At 38.2% G+C, this 13093-nt stretch overlaps 1 protein-coding gene across 2 annotated transcripts in view; it reads right to left on the bottom strand.

Annotated features, from left to right (window-relative positions):
• Positions 1-13093, bottom strand: part of Tfrc (transferrin receptor) — a 23064-nt gene that overhangs the window by 7236 nt on the left and 2735 nt on the right. For both annotated transcript variants that reach the window (XM_028789388.1, XM_028789389.1), the window contains exons 2-16: positions 11676-11734; positions 10231-10432; positions 9437-9638; positions 8373-8522; positions 8083-8185; positions 6701-6811; positions 6079-6177; positions 5635-5774; positions 4493-4650; positions 3747-3866; positions 2688-2773; positions 2451-2514; positions 1461-1528; positions 665-723; positions 432-513 (exon numbers count right to left, since the gene is read on the bottom strand). In XM_028789388.1, the coding sequence (XP_028645221.1) occupies positions 432-513; positions 665-723; positions 1461-1528; positions 2451-2514; positions 2688-2773; positions 3747-3866; positions 4493-4650; positions 5635-5774; positions 6079-6177; positions 6701-6811; positions 8083-8185; positions 8373-8522; positions 9437-9638; positions 10231-10432; positions 11676-11711 (1680 nt within the window). In that variant the 5' untranslated portion in view covers positions 11712-11734. The remainder of the gene's footprint in view (positions 1-431; positions 514-664; positions 724-1460; positions 1529-2450; positions 2515-2687; positions 2774-3746; positions 3867-4492; positions 4651-5634; positions 5775-6078; positions 6178-6700; positions 6812-8082; positions 8186-8372; positions 8523-9436; positions 9639-10230; positions 10433-11675; positions 11735-13093) is intronic.

The raw sequence follows: 13093 nt of genomic DNA, 5'->3' as shown, positions 1-13093 counted from the left end.
TTTTTCGAGACGGGGTTTCTCTGTGTAGCCCTGGCTGTCCTGGAACTCACTCTGTAGACCAGGCTGGCCTCGAACTCAGAAATCCATCTGCCTCTGCCTCCCAAGTGCTGGGATTAAAGGCGTGCGCCACCACCGCCCGGCCAGCTAGTCTGTTTTATAATAAGGATATTCTTTTAAAATTTTTTTTTTTTTTTTTGGTTTTTCGAGACAGGGTTTGTCTGAGTAGCCCTGGCTGTCCTGGAACTCACTCTGTAGACCAGGCTAGCCTCGAACTCTCAAACTCAGAAATCCGCCTGCCTCTGCCTCCCAAGTGCTGGGATTAAAGGCGTGCGCCACCACCGCCCGGCTTAAAATTTTTTAAATGCTGAAAATTTTGATTTCAAAGTTAATACAAGATCTTATGAAAATGTTGTAGAGTTCTTACATCTTACCTCACAAAAACAGAAAGAAACTGCTGGGATTCCAGAATATGCAAGGAAAGGGAATGCAGCATTGTCAAAGGAAAGTTTCTCACTGCAAAGGAAAGAACCATCTTTACCAAGAATTCTAAAATGTAGTCCTGCTGTGCCATACCCCTTCCCTGATAACCAGACCCTCCAGGCAGAGCTAGGCACCCTTGGGGTAGGATTACATTTGTCTTCTACAATGTCTTTTCTCAACTTACACTTTGTTAATCCAATTGCTGTCTCGATAGAGAGCTTTTCCATCAATTGGATGCTTTACCTGTATGAGAAATACATCATAAAAACTTAATTTTTCTATACTTATTTAGGCTAGTTTCTCTACAAATACTTAAGAGTTGTATACAGCTACATGGTCAGTCCCTTAGGAAGGGTGCTTGAGTGTTTACAGGCAGTGAGACTAAAATTCTCCCCAGCAATCATTGGCAGTCTTTCTGCTTTCTCCCTTGTGAGAAAGGCTTCCTTAACTGACATCTTATAGGCCCATAAGCATAATTTTTAAATCCTCTCTAACCTACACAAATGTCCCTGTCTCCTTGCTGCTCACTTATCTGTAGACTTCCAGACTAACCAGCAAGCATACAACTAGTTTGGGACCTAACGTAACTTACCGATTCCCACTGAAATGATCTACAGACTTCCCATCTAGTTATTTGTTTCCCTCCATCTTTAGTGACTCCAACACACTGAAGGATTCAATATTCTCTTCAATATATTCCTTCCTCTTTCAAAACTGATCATGTTTGCCTTTTCTAGAAGGTATTTCCTCTGGTGTTATTCAAGTCCTTCTAAACCTTCCTGCAGCATTCGACTTACACTCTTCCTGTAAGTTCAGGTCCCAGGGCAATAATCCTAATGATGTATTCCTCAGTTCAGTGGACTGAGGATCTTCAATAAGTCAAGAACATGACTAATTTGCTATAGAATTTACTTTCTGGTTACTGTTGAGTGTTTTATCTTTTGACCTCCCCCCTCCCCCCCAAAAAAGGGCATACTCACATCCTGCATTATCTTCCCCATAAGTGTGTATAATAAGGGGCTGGCAGAAACTTTGAAGTTGCGAGTACCTGTAAAAAAAATTTTAAACATTTTTCTCTTTTTAGACAACAATATTCTTAAACAATTCTATAATTAAAACTATCTGACAAAGAAATGATACCAATCCCAGCACTCAGGAGGCAGAAGTAGGAGGGTTGTTTCAATAGTTGAATTTTACCAAAGACTTTTACTGAAGCCAGATGTTGGGGTGAAAGCCTGCTACTTCCTCAGAGAGGCAGAGAAAACACCCACCTGACCTTCCTCCATAGCCAAGGAAGGTCAAAAAGAATATCTCCCCCCCCCACTATCTCAAAAACCCCTCAAACTGAATGCCCCTCCCTTCTATTACCTGTGCACCTCTCTCTGTTCTGACTTCCTGTTTTTTTCCTATGTTCACCCTCCGTAAACTGCTTGTTCTACCTCTTTACCTATAGCTGACATCATTTAATCATATTTACAATATTTAAGCAGACAGCTCTTAGATTAATAGTGTGTGCTAGAGCTTAGCCATACCACAACCAGAAATAGGTTTTTCTAGTAACTAACAATCTTAAAACAAAACAAAGAAGAAATCCACTCTGCTTCCAAAGATTAAACTAAAAAACTGAAACCTGGGTGTAGTGGTGCATGCCTTTAGTTCCAGCACTCTGGAGGCAGAAGGTGAATCTTTGTAGCCTGGTCTTCAAAGCTATACAAGAGAAACCTGTCCCAAAAAAAGATCTGGGGTATGTAGCCTCACTACAATTATCAATGTTGACATTATTTAGGGGATAAATTCTATAGTTTGATGAAATTAGACTCAGTTATGTATACTACAAAATATACAAATATAACATTTTGTTATATTTTTTATAACAAATATAAAAAATAACAAGTGCTGCTTTTGAGTCTGCTGTTCCCTATACAGTTGATCTGAATTAAAAAAACAAAAACAAAAAAACAGATGCTTACCAAGGACAACTTTATCCAGATTAATGTAAGTGAAAGCTTTTAAATGCAGAGATGAAAGGTACCCCTAGAAGAGAGGACACATTATTAATATACGTATGAGCTAGTGTTTATTGGAGATCCACTTTGAAATCTGGATTCATTGAGACATACTACACCAAGGCAAAAATGGTATAGAGCTGTAGGACAGCTTAACTTGGAGGACACAGACTAACACATCCTAGACAGACTATGTAATACCTCCAGCCACTCAGTGGCACCAACAGCTCCAAAGTCTCCTGCAGTCCAGCTGGCAAAGATAATACTTCTACTGGGTCTAAATCCATCTGCAAGACAAGAAATTAGTTTTATCTTGGGAGAAGTTAAAGGCAAACATCCTTCTTTCTTTTTTTTTTTTTGGGGGGGGGGGGTTTCGAGACAGGGTTTCTCTGTGTAGCCCTGGCTGTCCTGGAACTCACTCGGTAGACCAGGCTGGCCTCGAAACTCAGAAATCCGCCTGCCTCTGCCTCCCAAGTGCTGGGATTAAAGGTGTGTGCCACCACCGCCCGGCTATACCTAAGTTTTAAGAAGTATCTGGAGTACTTTGTGACAACTCCTTTAAGCAGTACATGTGCCACAGCCTACCAACTGCCCTGATTTTTCTACAACATATTTTGTATAAAATCAGCACTTTAGACCTCAATTAAAATATAAGATACTGGGTTTATATTGTGCGTGCCAAGTACCATGAGAAAAGTCTTAGAAATAGAATTATAATAGTTGTTAGGTCTTGGAACATTTTCTATACATGTTAAACTAAGAATATGGTTTAGCTTTATGCTAATAAATAAATACTTCAGTTTTTTTCAAAGAATCAGGATTGTTAGCTCGATGAAGAAACTTCATGGAGAAAAATTCAGTCACGAGTTAGTAAAGATTAAAGAATCTGCCAGCTGGGCAGTGGTGGCACACGCCTTTAGTCCCAGCACTTGGGAGGCAGATTTCTGAGTTTGAGGCCAACCTGGTCTACAGAGTGAGTTCCAGGACAGCCAGGGCTACAAAGAGAAACCCTCTCTCAAAAAACCAAAAGAATCTGCCATAAGAGAATGTAACATAGCAGGCAGTGGTGACTCACACCTTTAATCCCAGTACTTGGGACTTAAAACAGGAGAGAATTTAAGATTTCTATGGCCATACCACCCCAAATGTGCCTGATCTTGTCTGATCAGAATTTAAGAAGATTACAGTAAAACTGAGCAAGAAGACAGAATATAACTGATAGAATGACATGGAGCTCACAAGTATTTTTTTCTACTGTACCTTTTGAAATCATATCTGAGAATACTTGGGTAAGTTTCAACAGAAGACCTGTTCCCACACTGGACTTCGCAACACCAGGGCCCCAAGCGTCTCTCTGGGCTCCTACTACAACGTAACGGTCTATAAGAAAAAAAGGCAACAGACCATCATAGCGTTTGTTTTTTGAAACAAGGTCTCACTAAGTATCAGCATCCAACTCAGGATCTCCTACCTGGGCTTCCTAGCACTGGGATTATAGGTGTGCTACTTATAAAGTCCAGCTTTTTGTCCTGTTAATAAATGTGACTATTAGATGTGTCCTACACACTAATTACTGAATGCTAGTTATGCTTGTTTAATGCTATGGACAGAACTGGTATGTGATCCTGTAAGAAAACCACTTATCTAAGCAACAAAAAGTTTATATGGGGGAGACAGCTCAGTGGATAAGGGTGTTTGCAACCAGGCATTGCAAACAATTTAGGTTCAAGACCCACCTGGACAAAATTCCTACAATCTGTTCATTGACCTCTACATGTAAAATTTTAAATGATTACAGGAAGATATTTAATGCTGAACTCTGGCCTCTCCATAGACTTACATGGCCATATCTATGTGCTGTATACACATACATACATACAAAGTTCACATTAGGACAAACAAGATTTAGCAGTTCATGCCAAGCTAGCATCCTTCCTCCTTCCTGCACTAGACCTATCTACAGTAAGCAAACGGTAAAACAAAAAAGTGCCAAGCAAGGTCTTTACCTGGTTCCTCATAACCTTTAATAACTCCAAAGATGTTAAGTATTCTTGTTTCTTTTAGTATGTTTTTCACAGTGAGCTTCACATTGAGATTCTGGGGAAGTTCCAGCTTACACGATGAATCTATATTCCACCTAGAAGGACAGTTTCCTTCCATGTTTCTAGAAATAGAAAAAATAGGTATTAGCATTTTGTGCTACTATTTTTTTCCTTTGGTTTATAATTACAGAGACAGGTGCTAGGTAGCCCCAGGGCTTCACAAAATCCTCACAGAGATGTTCTTTGTGACTATATTATTATATATTCTAGTTTTCCAATTAAATTCAAGAAAAGAGAGGGCTTAGAATAAACAAATGTTTAAAAATGGGTTTAAATTAGATAAGGTTTTGTTTTTCAAGACAGGGTGTTTATGTGTAGCCATAGTTGCCCTGAACTCACTCTGTAGACCAGGCTGGCTTCAAGAAATCTAGCTTCCTCTGCCTCCCAAGTGCTAGGATTGAAGTTCTAAATTAGATAATCTTATAACGAGGGAGAGAAGATACAATTTAATGATACACTTTGAGAAAGGATCTCACAGCCCTGGCTGGCTGGGAACCTGCTGTTTGGCTGGCCCTGAGCTCCGTTATCCACTTGCTTCAGCATCCTGAGTGCTGTGACTGAAAGTACACACCACCATGCCCAGCTCAGGTACTTGTACACGACAAAGAACAACCAGAATAATTATTACCATAAAGCAACTGGAAACTGTCACTAGAATAATTTTGTGCTGCCAAAAATCAAAATTTGGAACTAATAGTTAGTTATTACACCATTAGCTGTCAGTTCAACAAGAATTCCAACTTATTTCTTACAGTAACTGAGTGGATTGTCAAAGGAAATCAAGTGTTTCACTTTAACACAGGTAGTATTCAAAGCAAAACCACCACAGTAGGAATGCACTGAGTAAACAAGGTTACAGCCCCTTATCAAAATCACTTATTTATAGAGAAAAATCTCATTAAAAAATTTATATAAGTTAGCAATTAACTACTCCCAATTTTCCCAATGTGAACATTATTATAGCCAACTGTCATCTTTATTAAATAAACTTAGGTTTTCCCTTGCATAATCACACCCTCGCCAAGAGCTCTCAGAAACAAACTTACTTAAATAGCTTTTCCGCAGCAGCTCTTGAGATTGTTTGCACGGGTATATCAGGCAATCCCGAGGACTGGGATGGTGGGAACTGAGTATGGTTGAAAGAAGGAAAGCCGGGTGTGTATGGATCACCAGTTCCTAGATGAGCCTAGTAAACAGATATTAATAATTAGTCCTATCGAGTACTTACTAAAGGAGTTGTTTATGAGACTTAGATACGGTGTGATGCTATAACCCAAACTATTTAGAAATCTAAAGATTTTCTCAAAAAGAAATCTAAAGACCATTTCTATAAAATGAAGCTTAAAAAATAAAATTAGTGCATCCAAAAAAATTTCAATTTGAGGTACTATTAATAAACACTCAGCAACTGCCTTCTTACTTCTCGCTAAACATCTTCTGAAAGAATTTAAGAATATCTAGAGAAATCATTGACTCCAGAAATAACTCACATGTCCAAAGAGTGAAAGGTCTGCCTCAACAACAGGGAATTTATTCACGTCCATGTATATGAGGACACCAATTGCATTAAAGCTTTGGGCATTTGCAACCTATAATAAAAAAGGCCACAAAAATGCATGATATGAAAATCAGTTCATATAAAATGAAAATAACACATACTACAGAGAAATCTTCTCCACAGAAGAGCACACCAACTAATTACATAATACTCTCAGGTCAGCCCTGAAAACATACATACAACATACTGACTAAGCAGTTTATATTTATATATTTTAAGCACAGACACAACAAAAATGAGATTATAAATAAGTAGTAAGGGCTGGAGAGATGGCTCAGCGGTTAAGAGCACTGACTGCTCTTCCAGAGGTCCTGAGTTCAAATCCCAGCAACCACATGGTGGTTCACAACCATCCATAATGAGATTGATGCCCTCTTCTGGTGTGTCTGAAGACAGCTACAGTGTACTCATAAATAAAATAAAATTTAAAAAAAAAAAAAAATAAGTAGTAAGTAAGAAAAAGCATACAGGTAGGTTTAAAAGGACAGGAAGAAGGGAAATAGTTACAATATAATTACAAAAATAAGAAACAGTTTTTAATAATCCATACTTACCTTTTCTGCAATAGTAATTTCCCCTGCTCTAACAATCACTAAAGATCCATTCACAGAATTTAATTCTTCAAAGTCCTTTTTAGTGCCAAAATTAGCATGGACCAGTTTACCCTAAAGTAAAGATATTAAGTTTAATGAGGATCATGGTATCAAAACTGCTATAGAATCTGAAAGACAAGACAATTCATAAGAAAAAAAACCTGAAGCTTGGTAGTGGTGGTGGCATAGGCCTCTCATCCTAGTACTTGGGAGGCAAAGGCATTTGGATCTCTGAGTTTGAGGCCAGCCTGTTCAACAGAGGGAGTTAAACAGAAAAAAAAGGGGGGGGGGGGCCGGGGAGGGGGGAGAGGCATGGCAAAATCAAATTCCAAACTTTTGACAATTCTAAAGTAAGCAGTGTTACTGAAATCTAAGCCAGGAAGTGATGGTGTCTTTAAAAAAATAAAAAATAATAAAAAAAAATATCTAAGACTTCTGGTCTCATAAGTTCTACATCTCATTCTGCCTTTAAATTGCCTCAACTATATCTAGGGAAAGGATAACAGAATAAACAGAAACATAGATCAGGCATGTAAGCACTAATTACATATTTCCACATCTGAATCTAAAGCAGCTGAAAACACAGAAACTGTGTGCATGCATGTGGCTTATATGGAGGTCAAAGGACAACCTATATATCTTATTTGTCATTAGAAAGAAACCTAAATTGAGGAAATGTCCCTTGTTGGCATGGCTTCAGGGCATTCTCTTGATCTGTGACTGGCTTTTAGGTGGGAACACACTTGTGCTTAAGAGTGATGCAATGGGCAAGGCCTTGAGAATAAGGAGAGCAACGGGATTTAGGGCAGAGGTTCTCAACCTGTGGATCTCCGACCCCTTCATAAGGGACCATTGGAAAGCAGAATTTATACCACACTTAGGCATTAAATAGCAACAAAAGTAATTTCATGGTTAGGGATCACCACAGTGAAAAACTATATTAAAGGATCACAATATTAAAGAGATTGAAAACCGCTGATTTAGGGTCTTACAAAACAAAATCAGGACCTTAAAACTCATTGTAAGGTCATAGAGGTCCAAGAATAAGAACTTCATAACCGGGCTGGAAAGATGGCTCAGAGGTTAACAGCACTGACTGCTCTTGCAAAGGTCCTGAGTTCAATTCCCAGCAACCACATGGTGGCTCACACACAATCATCTGTAATGGATCTGATATCCTCTTCTGGTGTGTCTGAAGAGAGTGACAGTGTACTCACACACATTAAATAAGTAAATAATAAATCTTAAAAAAAAAAAGAACTTCATAACCAGTTAATTTATACCTGGATATCTAACTTCCTTAGTTGAGACACTGAAAAAGTCAATTCATTATTGTTACTTACAGTAACTTCTGCAGCTTTACTAAATGCCACATAACCTTCAGGAGACTCCACTAGGTCATCGCTACCATCTGAACGCACTATGATCACCATGTTTTGAGCAGCACTAAAAGATAAAAAAGTTAAAGCCATCCTTGAAGAGAAATCCAAGTTAGTATACTAGCATTTAACTTGTTGTATTGATTAGCTTAAGAAAATCGATCGCTAAATCTGAACCTTGATTTTCATTTTGAAAGTCATCTACTGACCATCTTAAGACAGTTGCCTCTATAAAATGAGCTATTTCATCATACCTGCTTTTCACTTGAATCTTCACATAATGTTCATCTCGCCAGACTTTGCTTAATTTAAATTCATGGAACTGATCTTCAATATAATAGGCAAGATTTTCATCTTTTTGAGATCCAGCCTCACGAGGAATGTATGTATTCTGGCTCAGCTGCCTGGAATAAAAGTCTTGTTTGAGACAAGGTTTCTATGTAGCCCTGGCTGTCCTGGAACTTGTTCTAAAGACCAGGCTGTTCTAGTCAGAAATCCTCCTGCCTCTGCCTCCCATGAGTGCTTGGATTGAAGGTGTGCAGCACCACCATCCAACTAAAAAAGGTCTGCATTAAAATGTCTATTTTAAATAAACATATACTTCAAGGACCAAGCAAATTTTAAATACACTACCCTTCAAGGTCAAGATAAATGAAGTATGACTCAAAACTTCTGGATTAACCAGTTACAGAGGGAAATAAAATGTACCACTGCCTTAGTATTAACAGTAATAGTATTGGTGAACCCAAGAGGTATTGCACTGGCACACACAAATACAAATCAAGAAGAGAGCTAGAGGGTTGTAACGGCTCTGGGTTCTAACAATTTTTAGTCTTGTAGAAGACCCACTCTGGATTCCACCACCTACATGTTGGCTCACAATTATCCATAAGGATTCTGTAGGCACCAGGCATAGGTGTAGTGCACTTCATTCATTCATATATGCAGGCTACGCTCATAATACATAAAACTTAAACCTAGGTTTTAATTAAAAGAAATTTTAAAAGGGAATACTAGAACAGAAATCTAATATCCCACAATAAACTACAACTGACAAAAAATGATTTTGAGGAAAAAGGAGGTTCTCCATATAAGCCTTAATTTCCAGTCAGCATAATTCCACATTGTCGCTCTTCTTCCTCCCGCCACCTCTCCCGCTCCTCTCTCCTGTCCTCCTCCTTAAATAAACCACTTCCCGTGGGGGGGGGGGGGATAATAATTCCACATTGTCAGGAGGACCCTCTGCAAGCCTTTCAAGTCTCCCTACCCACTCAAAAACCTGTTTACATCAGGACTCAACTTGGGAAGTTGAGCTTACTTGATGGTGTCAGTGAACTCTAAGGACTTCAGTTTCTCTGACAACAGTGTTTTGAGGTCTGCCCAATATAAGCGAGAAGATTTAGGAACATCTTCTGTTTCGATGTTTTCTGACTGGTCTGTCTCCTCCGTTTCAGCCAGTTTTACACACTCGTCTTTTTGTTCTACACGCTTACAATAGCTCAGGTAGCCGATCATAAATCCTAAAAAAAAACCAGGAAGTTTTAGAGTTAAACTCAGAGTTCATTTTTAAATTATCCCTGAGAACTTTTAATTAAATTCTAAGGATTTAATAGAAAATTATGAATCTCAGTTTAATGGAATTTAAATTACAACAAAAAGTCACATTTTACAATGAACCGTTGAAGACATAGGTGCACACCTTGTCTTACTGGAAGCCTTTCTTTGCACTGTTCCAAATGTCCTATGTATATTTCTAATAATATCCATAATTTAAATGTTTCCTTTCTTGCAGGACTTAATTTGATGGCAGGTAAAGAATCCCAGTGCTGCCGGGCGGTGGTAGCGCACGCCTTTAATCCCAGCACTTGGGAGGCAGAGGCAGGTGAATTTCTGCGTTCGAGATCAGCCTGGTCTACAGAGTGAGTTCCAGGACAGCCAGAGCTACACAGAGAAACCCTGTCTCGAAACAAAACAACAAAACAAAACAAAAGAATCCCAGTGCCTAGCACAGTTCCATTTAAAAGTACAAAGTATTTCTTCATCTGAATGAAGTAAGAGTTCTAAGAACTAGTTAGTCATAAGAAATTCTTTTGAATGACCATTCATTCTTACCAATCAAGAAAAAGATGACCACTGCAATAGTCGCAAAGCAGACTCTTCCATTAAACCTTTTGGGTTTTCTGACACTAGGCTTCATGTTATTGTCAACATTTTCTTCCTCATCTGCAGCCAGTTTCATCTCCACATGACTGTTATCTCCATCTACTTGCCGAGCAAGGCTAAACCGGGTGTATGACAATGGTTCCCCACCAAACTGGTATTTTAAGAGAAAAGAGATACAAATATTAAGACATTACAGTAGTTTGGTCATTATATTATATGCATACTATGATATACATTCATATGGGAAGTTACCCTTTCAAACTGATACTCTTCTCTGTGCCCAGTTCTGTTAATGGCAGATGAAGGCTAACAGTCTTTCATTCTGCCTTTCTAGAGTTTCTATTCTTTGTTTCCTATAAAATTTTATTTATTTATTTATTTATTTATTTATTTTGGTTTTTCAAGACAGGGTTTGTCTGTGTAGCCCTGTCTGTCCTGGAACTCACTCTCTAGACCAGGCAAATTTTAAATTTATAATAATTATTTTTTAAAATATGTATTTATCTTATGTATGAGTACACTATTCCTGTCTTCAAACACACCAGAAGAAAGCATCAAATCCCATTACAGATGGTTGAGCCACCATGTGGTTGCTGGAAATTGAACTCAGGACCTCTGGAAGGGCAGTCAGTGCTCTTAACTGCTGAGCCACCTCTCCAGCCCTATAATTCTTTTTTTAAAGAGAAGGGTTTATTCCACCACATTGCTCAGACTGGTCCTGACTGAGGATTCCTCCTGAATCAGCCTCTACTGTAGCCAGTACCATTGGCACACATTTTAGTTCTACCTTGTTATAACTTCTCCAAAACAGCCAAAGCTACCCTATTTTTCATAAGTATTTCCTATAATTCCCATAATTAATCTTTTTTAAGACTTATTTATTTATTATATAAGTACACTGTGCCTTTTTTAACAGATTTATTTATTTATTTAATTTATGAGTACACTGTAGCTGTCTTCAGACACACCAGAAGAGGGCATTAGATCCCATTACAGATGGTTGTAAGCTACTATGTGGTTGCTGGGAATTGAACTCAGGACCTCTGGAAGAGCAGGCAGTGCTCTTAACCTCTAAGCCATCCCTCTAGCCCCATAATTAATCCTAACAGAATATTTGTTTTGGGATATTGTAATATCTGCCTATAATCATCAACACTTTGGGAAAAAAGTAAGATTGAATTCAAGGTCAACCTGAGGCAATAAAGACCTTGTCTCAAAGAAAAACCTAGTACATCTTTTGTGGGTTCTGTTTTGCCTTAAAACCATTAGTTCAGATGTAAAAAAAAGGCTGATCAAAAGTTGGGATATCATCTTGTACTCAGTGGGTAAAGTCATGTTTTCAGTTTGTTTTGTTTTGATAGTACATTTTTTTCAAATAGATGAAAGTACCTTACCAAGTTAGAGAATGCTGATCTGGCTTGATCCATCATTCTCAGCTGCTACAAGGGAGTACCTGATATTAGAACAGAGAATATAATGAAACATATCACTGATTGTTGTCAGATTACTGAGGGCTTACCATGGGATGTTCATTATAATATATCAAACTTACTCCAATATAGTCACCTTTCTAAAAAAGTTCTGTGTTGCTTGAACCAGAATCTCATTAGACATTCTGGCTGGCCATGAACTGAGATCCCAGGGTGTCACCTTCCCAGCACTAAGAACTATACCATAACCTGTCTGCTAGACATTAAAATGTTTAATTTACTGATAACCAATTCAGTGTGATCCTTGCCTGGATGCTTAACTGGTGGGACAGCAGAGGGAAAGCTACAAAGGACAAACCTGAGCCTTGAGACAAAGATATCTGAACATGGATAATGCTATTTTATGTTAGATTCAGAGTGTGATAATTTGTTCTTAGGTTAAAAGTTGAATTAAGAATCATGATATCAACTGGGCAGTGATGGTGATGCCTTTAATCCTAGCACTTGAGAGGCAGGTAATTCTGAAGCCAGCCAGCCAGAACTACAAAACAAATAAAAACCAAACCAAACCAAACCCCAAAGTAGAGAAAACTAATTAGGATACCATCACTGTTAAGCATGTTTAATCAAAAGAAAAACTATAGGGTGGTAAGCCCTTTGAATTTTCTAAAGTTCCCCAAGCTGGTCATGTTCACTCTGCCTCTTTTCCTCCCAAGTACTAGAATAAAATGGCCAGTGGGCACCACTCTGTCCAAATAAATGCTTCAACTTAGTATCCACAGGGACTAATTCAAAGACAAACTATCCAGAAACTAGGAGAATTAAGACTGTTATTCTACAAAACACTCAGGTCTGGTGATACTAGTGCATTTGGCAGGATGATTTAATTCTAAGTCTATTCATTAGTGTTTTTGAATCTCCATGCTTTAATGACTAAAGTCACATGCCAGATCATACATGTTCTCAGAAGCCCAATCTCTTGTCCCTTCTGTTAGTTTTATCACTACCACTGCACCAGAAACAGACTCAATCGCTAGAGCCAGAACTAGATGGCCCCACCCTGAGCCAATTTTAATCATATTCTAGGAAAAAAACAGCTTACACTTTAATGCTTGTCTGAAATAGCTATTTCTAAAATATTCTAGTTTCCCAAACTACTAGTTGATAATTAGTAATAAATAACAGTAATAAAATAATGATTGAACAATTTTGAACCTAAAGAGGTGCTGGTATTAATGTCTAAATTTGGCTTTCTAACCCAATTACATTTATTGTTTTCTGAGAAAAAAGTTATTTCTATTTTAATTCATAGAACTAAAATTAAGAATAACAAAAAATCCCAGCACTTGGGAGGCAGAGGCAGGCGGATTTCTGAGTTCGAG

Source organism: Grammomys surdaster, unplaced genomic scaffold (genome assembly GCF_004785775.1).
Source record: "Grammomys surdaster isolate TR1022 unplaced genomic scaffold, NIH_TR_1.0 125821, whole genome shotgun sequence".
Lineage (NCBI taxonomy): Eukaryota > Metazoa > Chordata > Mammalia > Rodentia > Muridae > Grammomys > Grammomys surdaster.
Note: the sequence above shows the minus strand (reverse complement) of the source record. Positions and strands in the feature narration are given on the sequence as shown.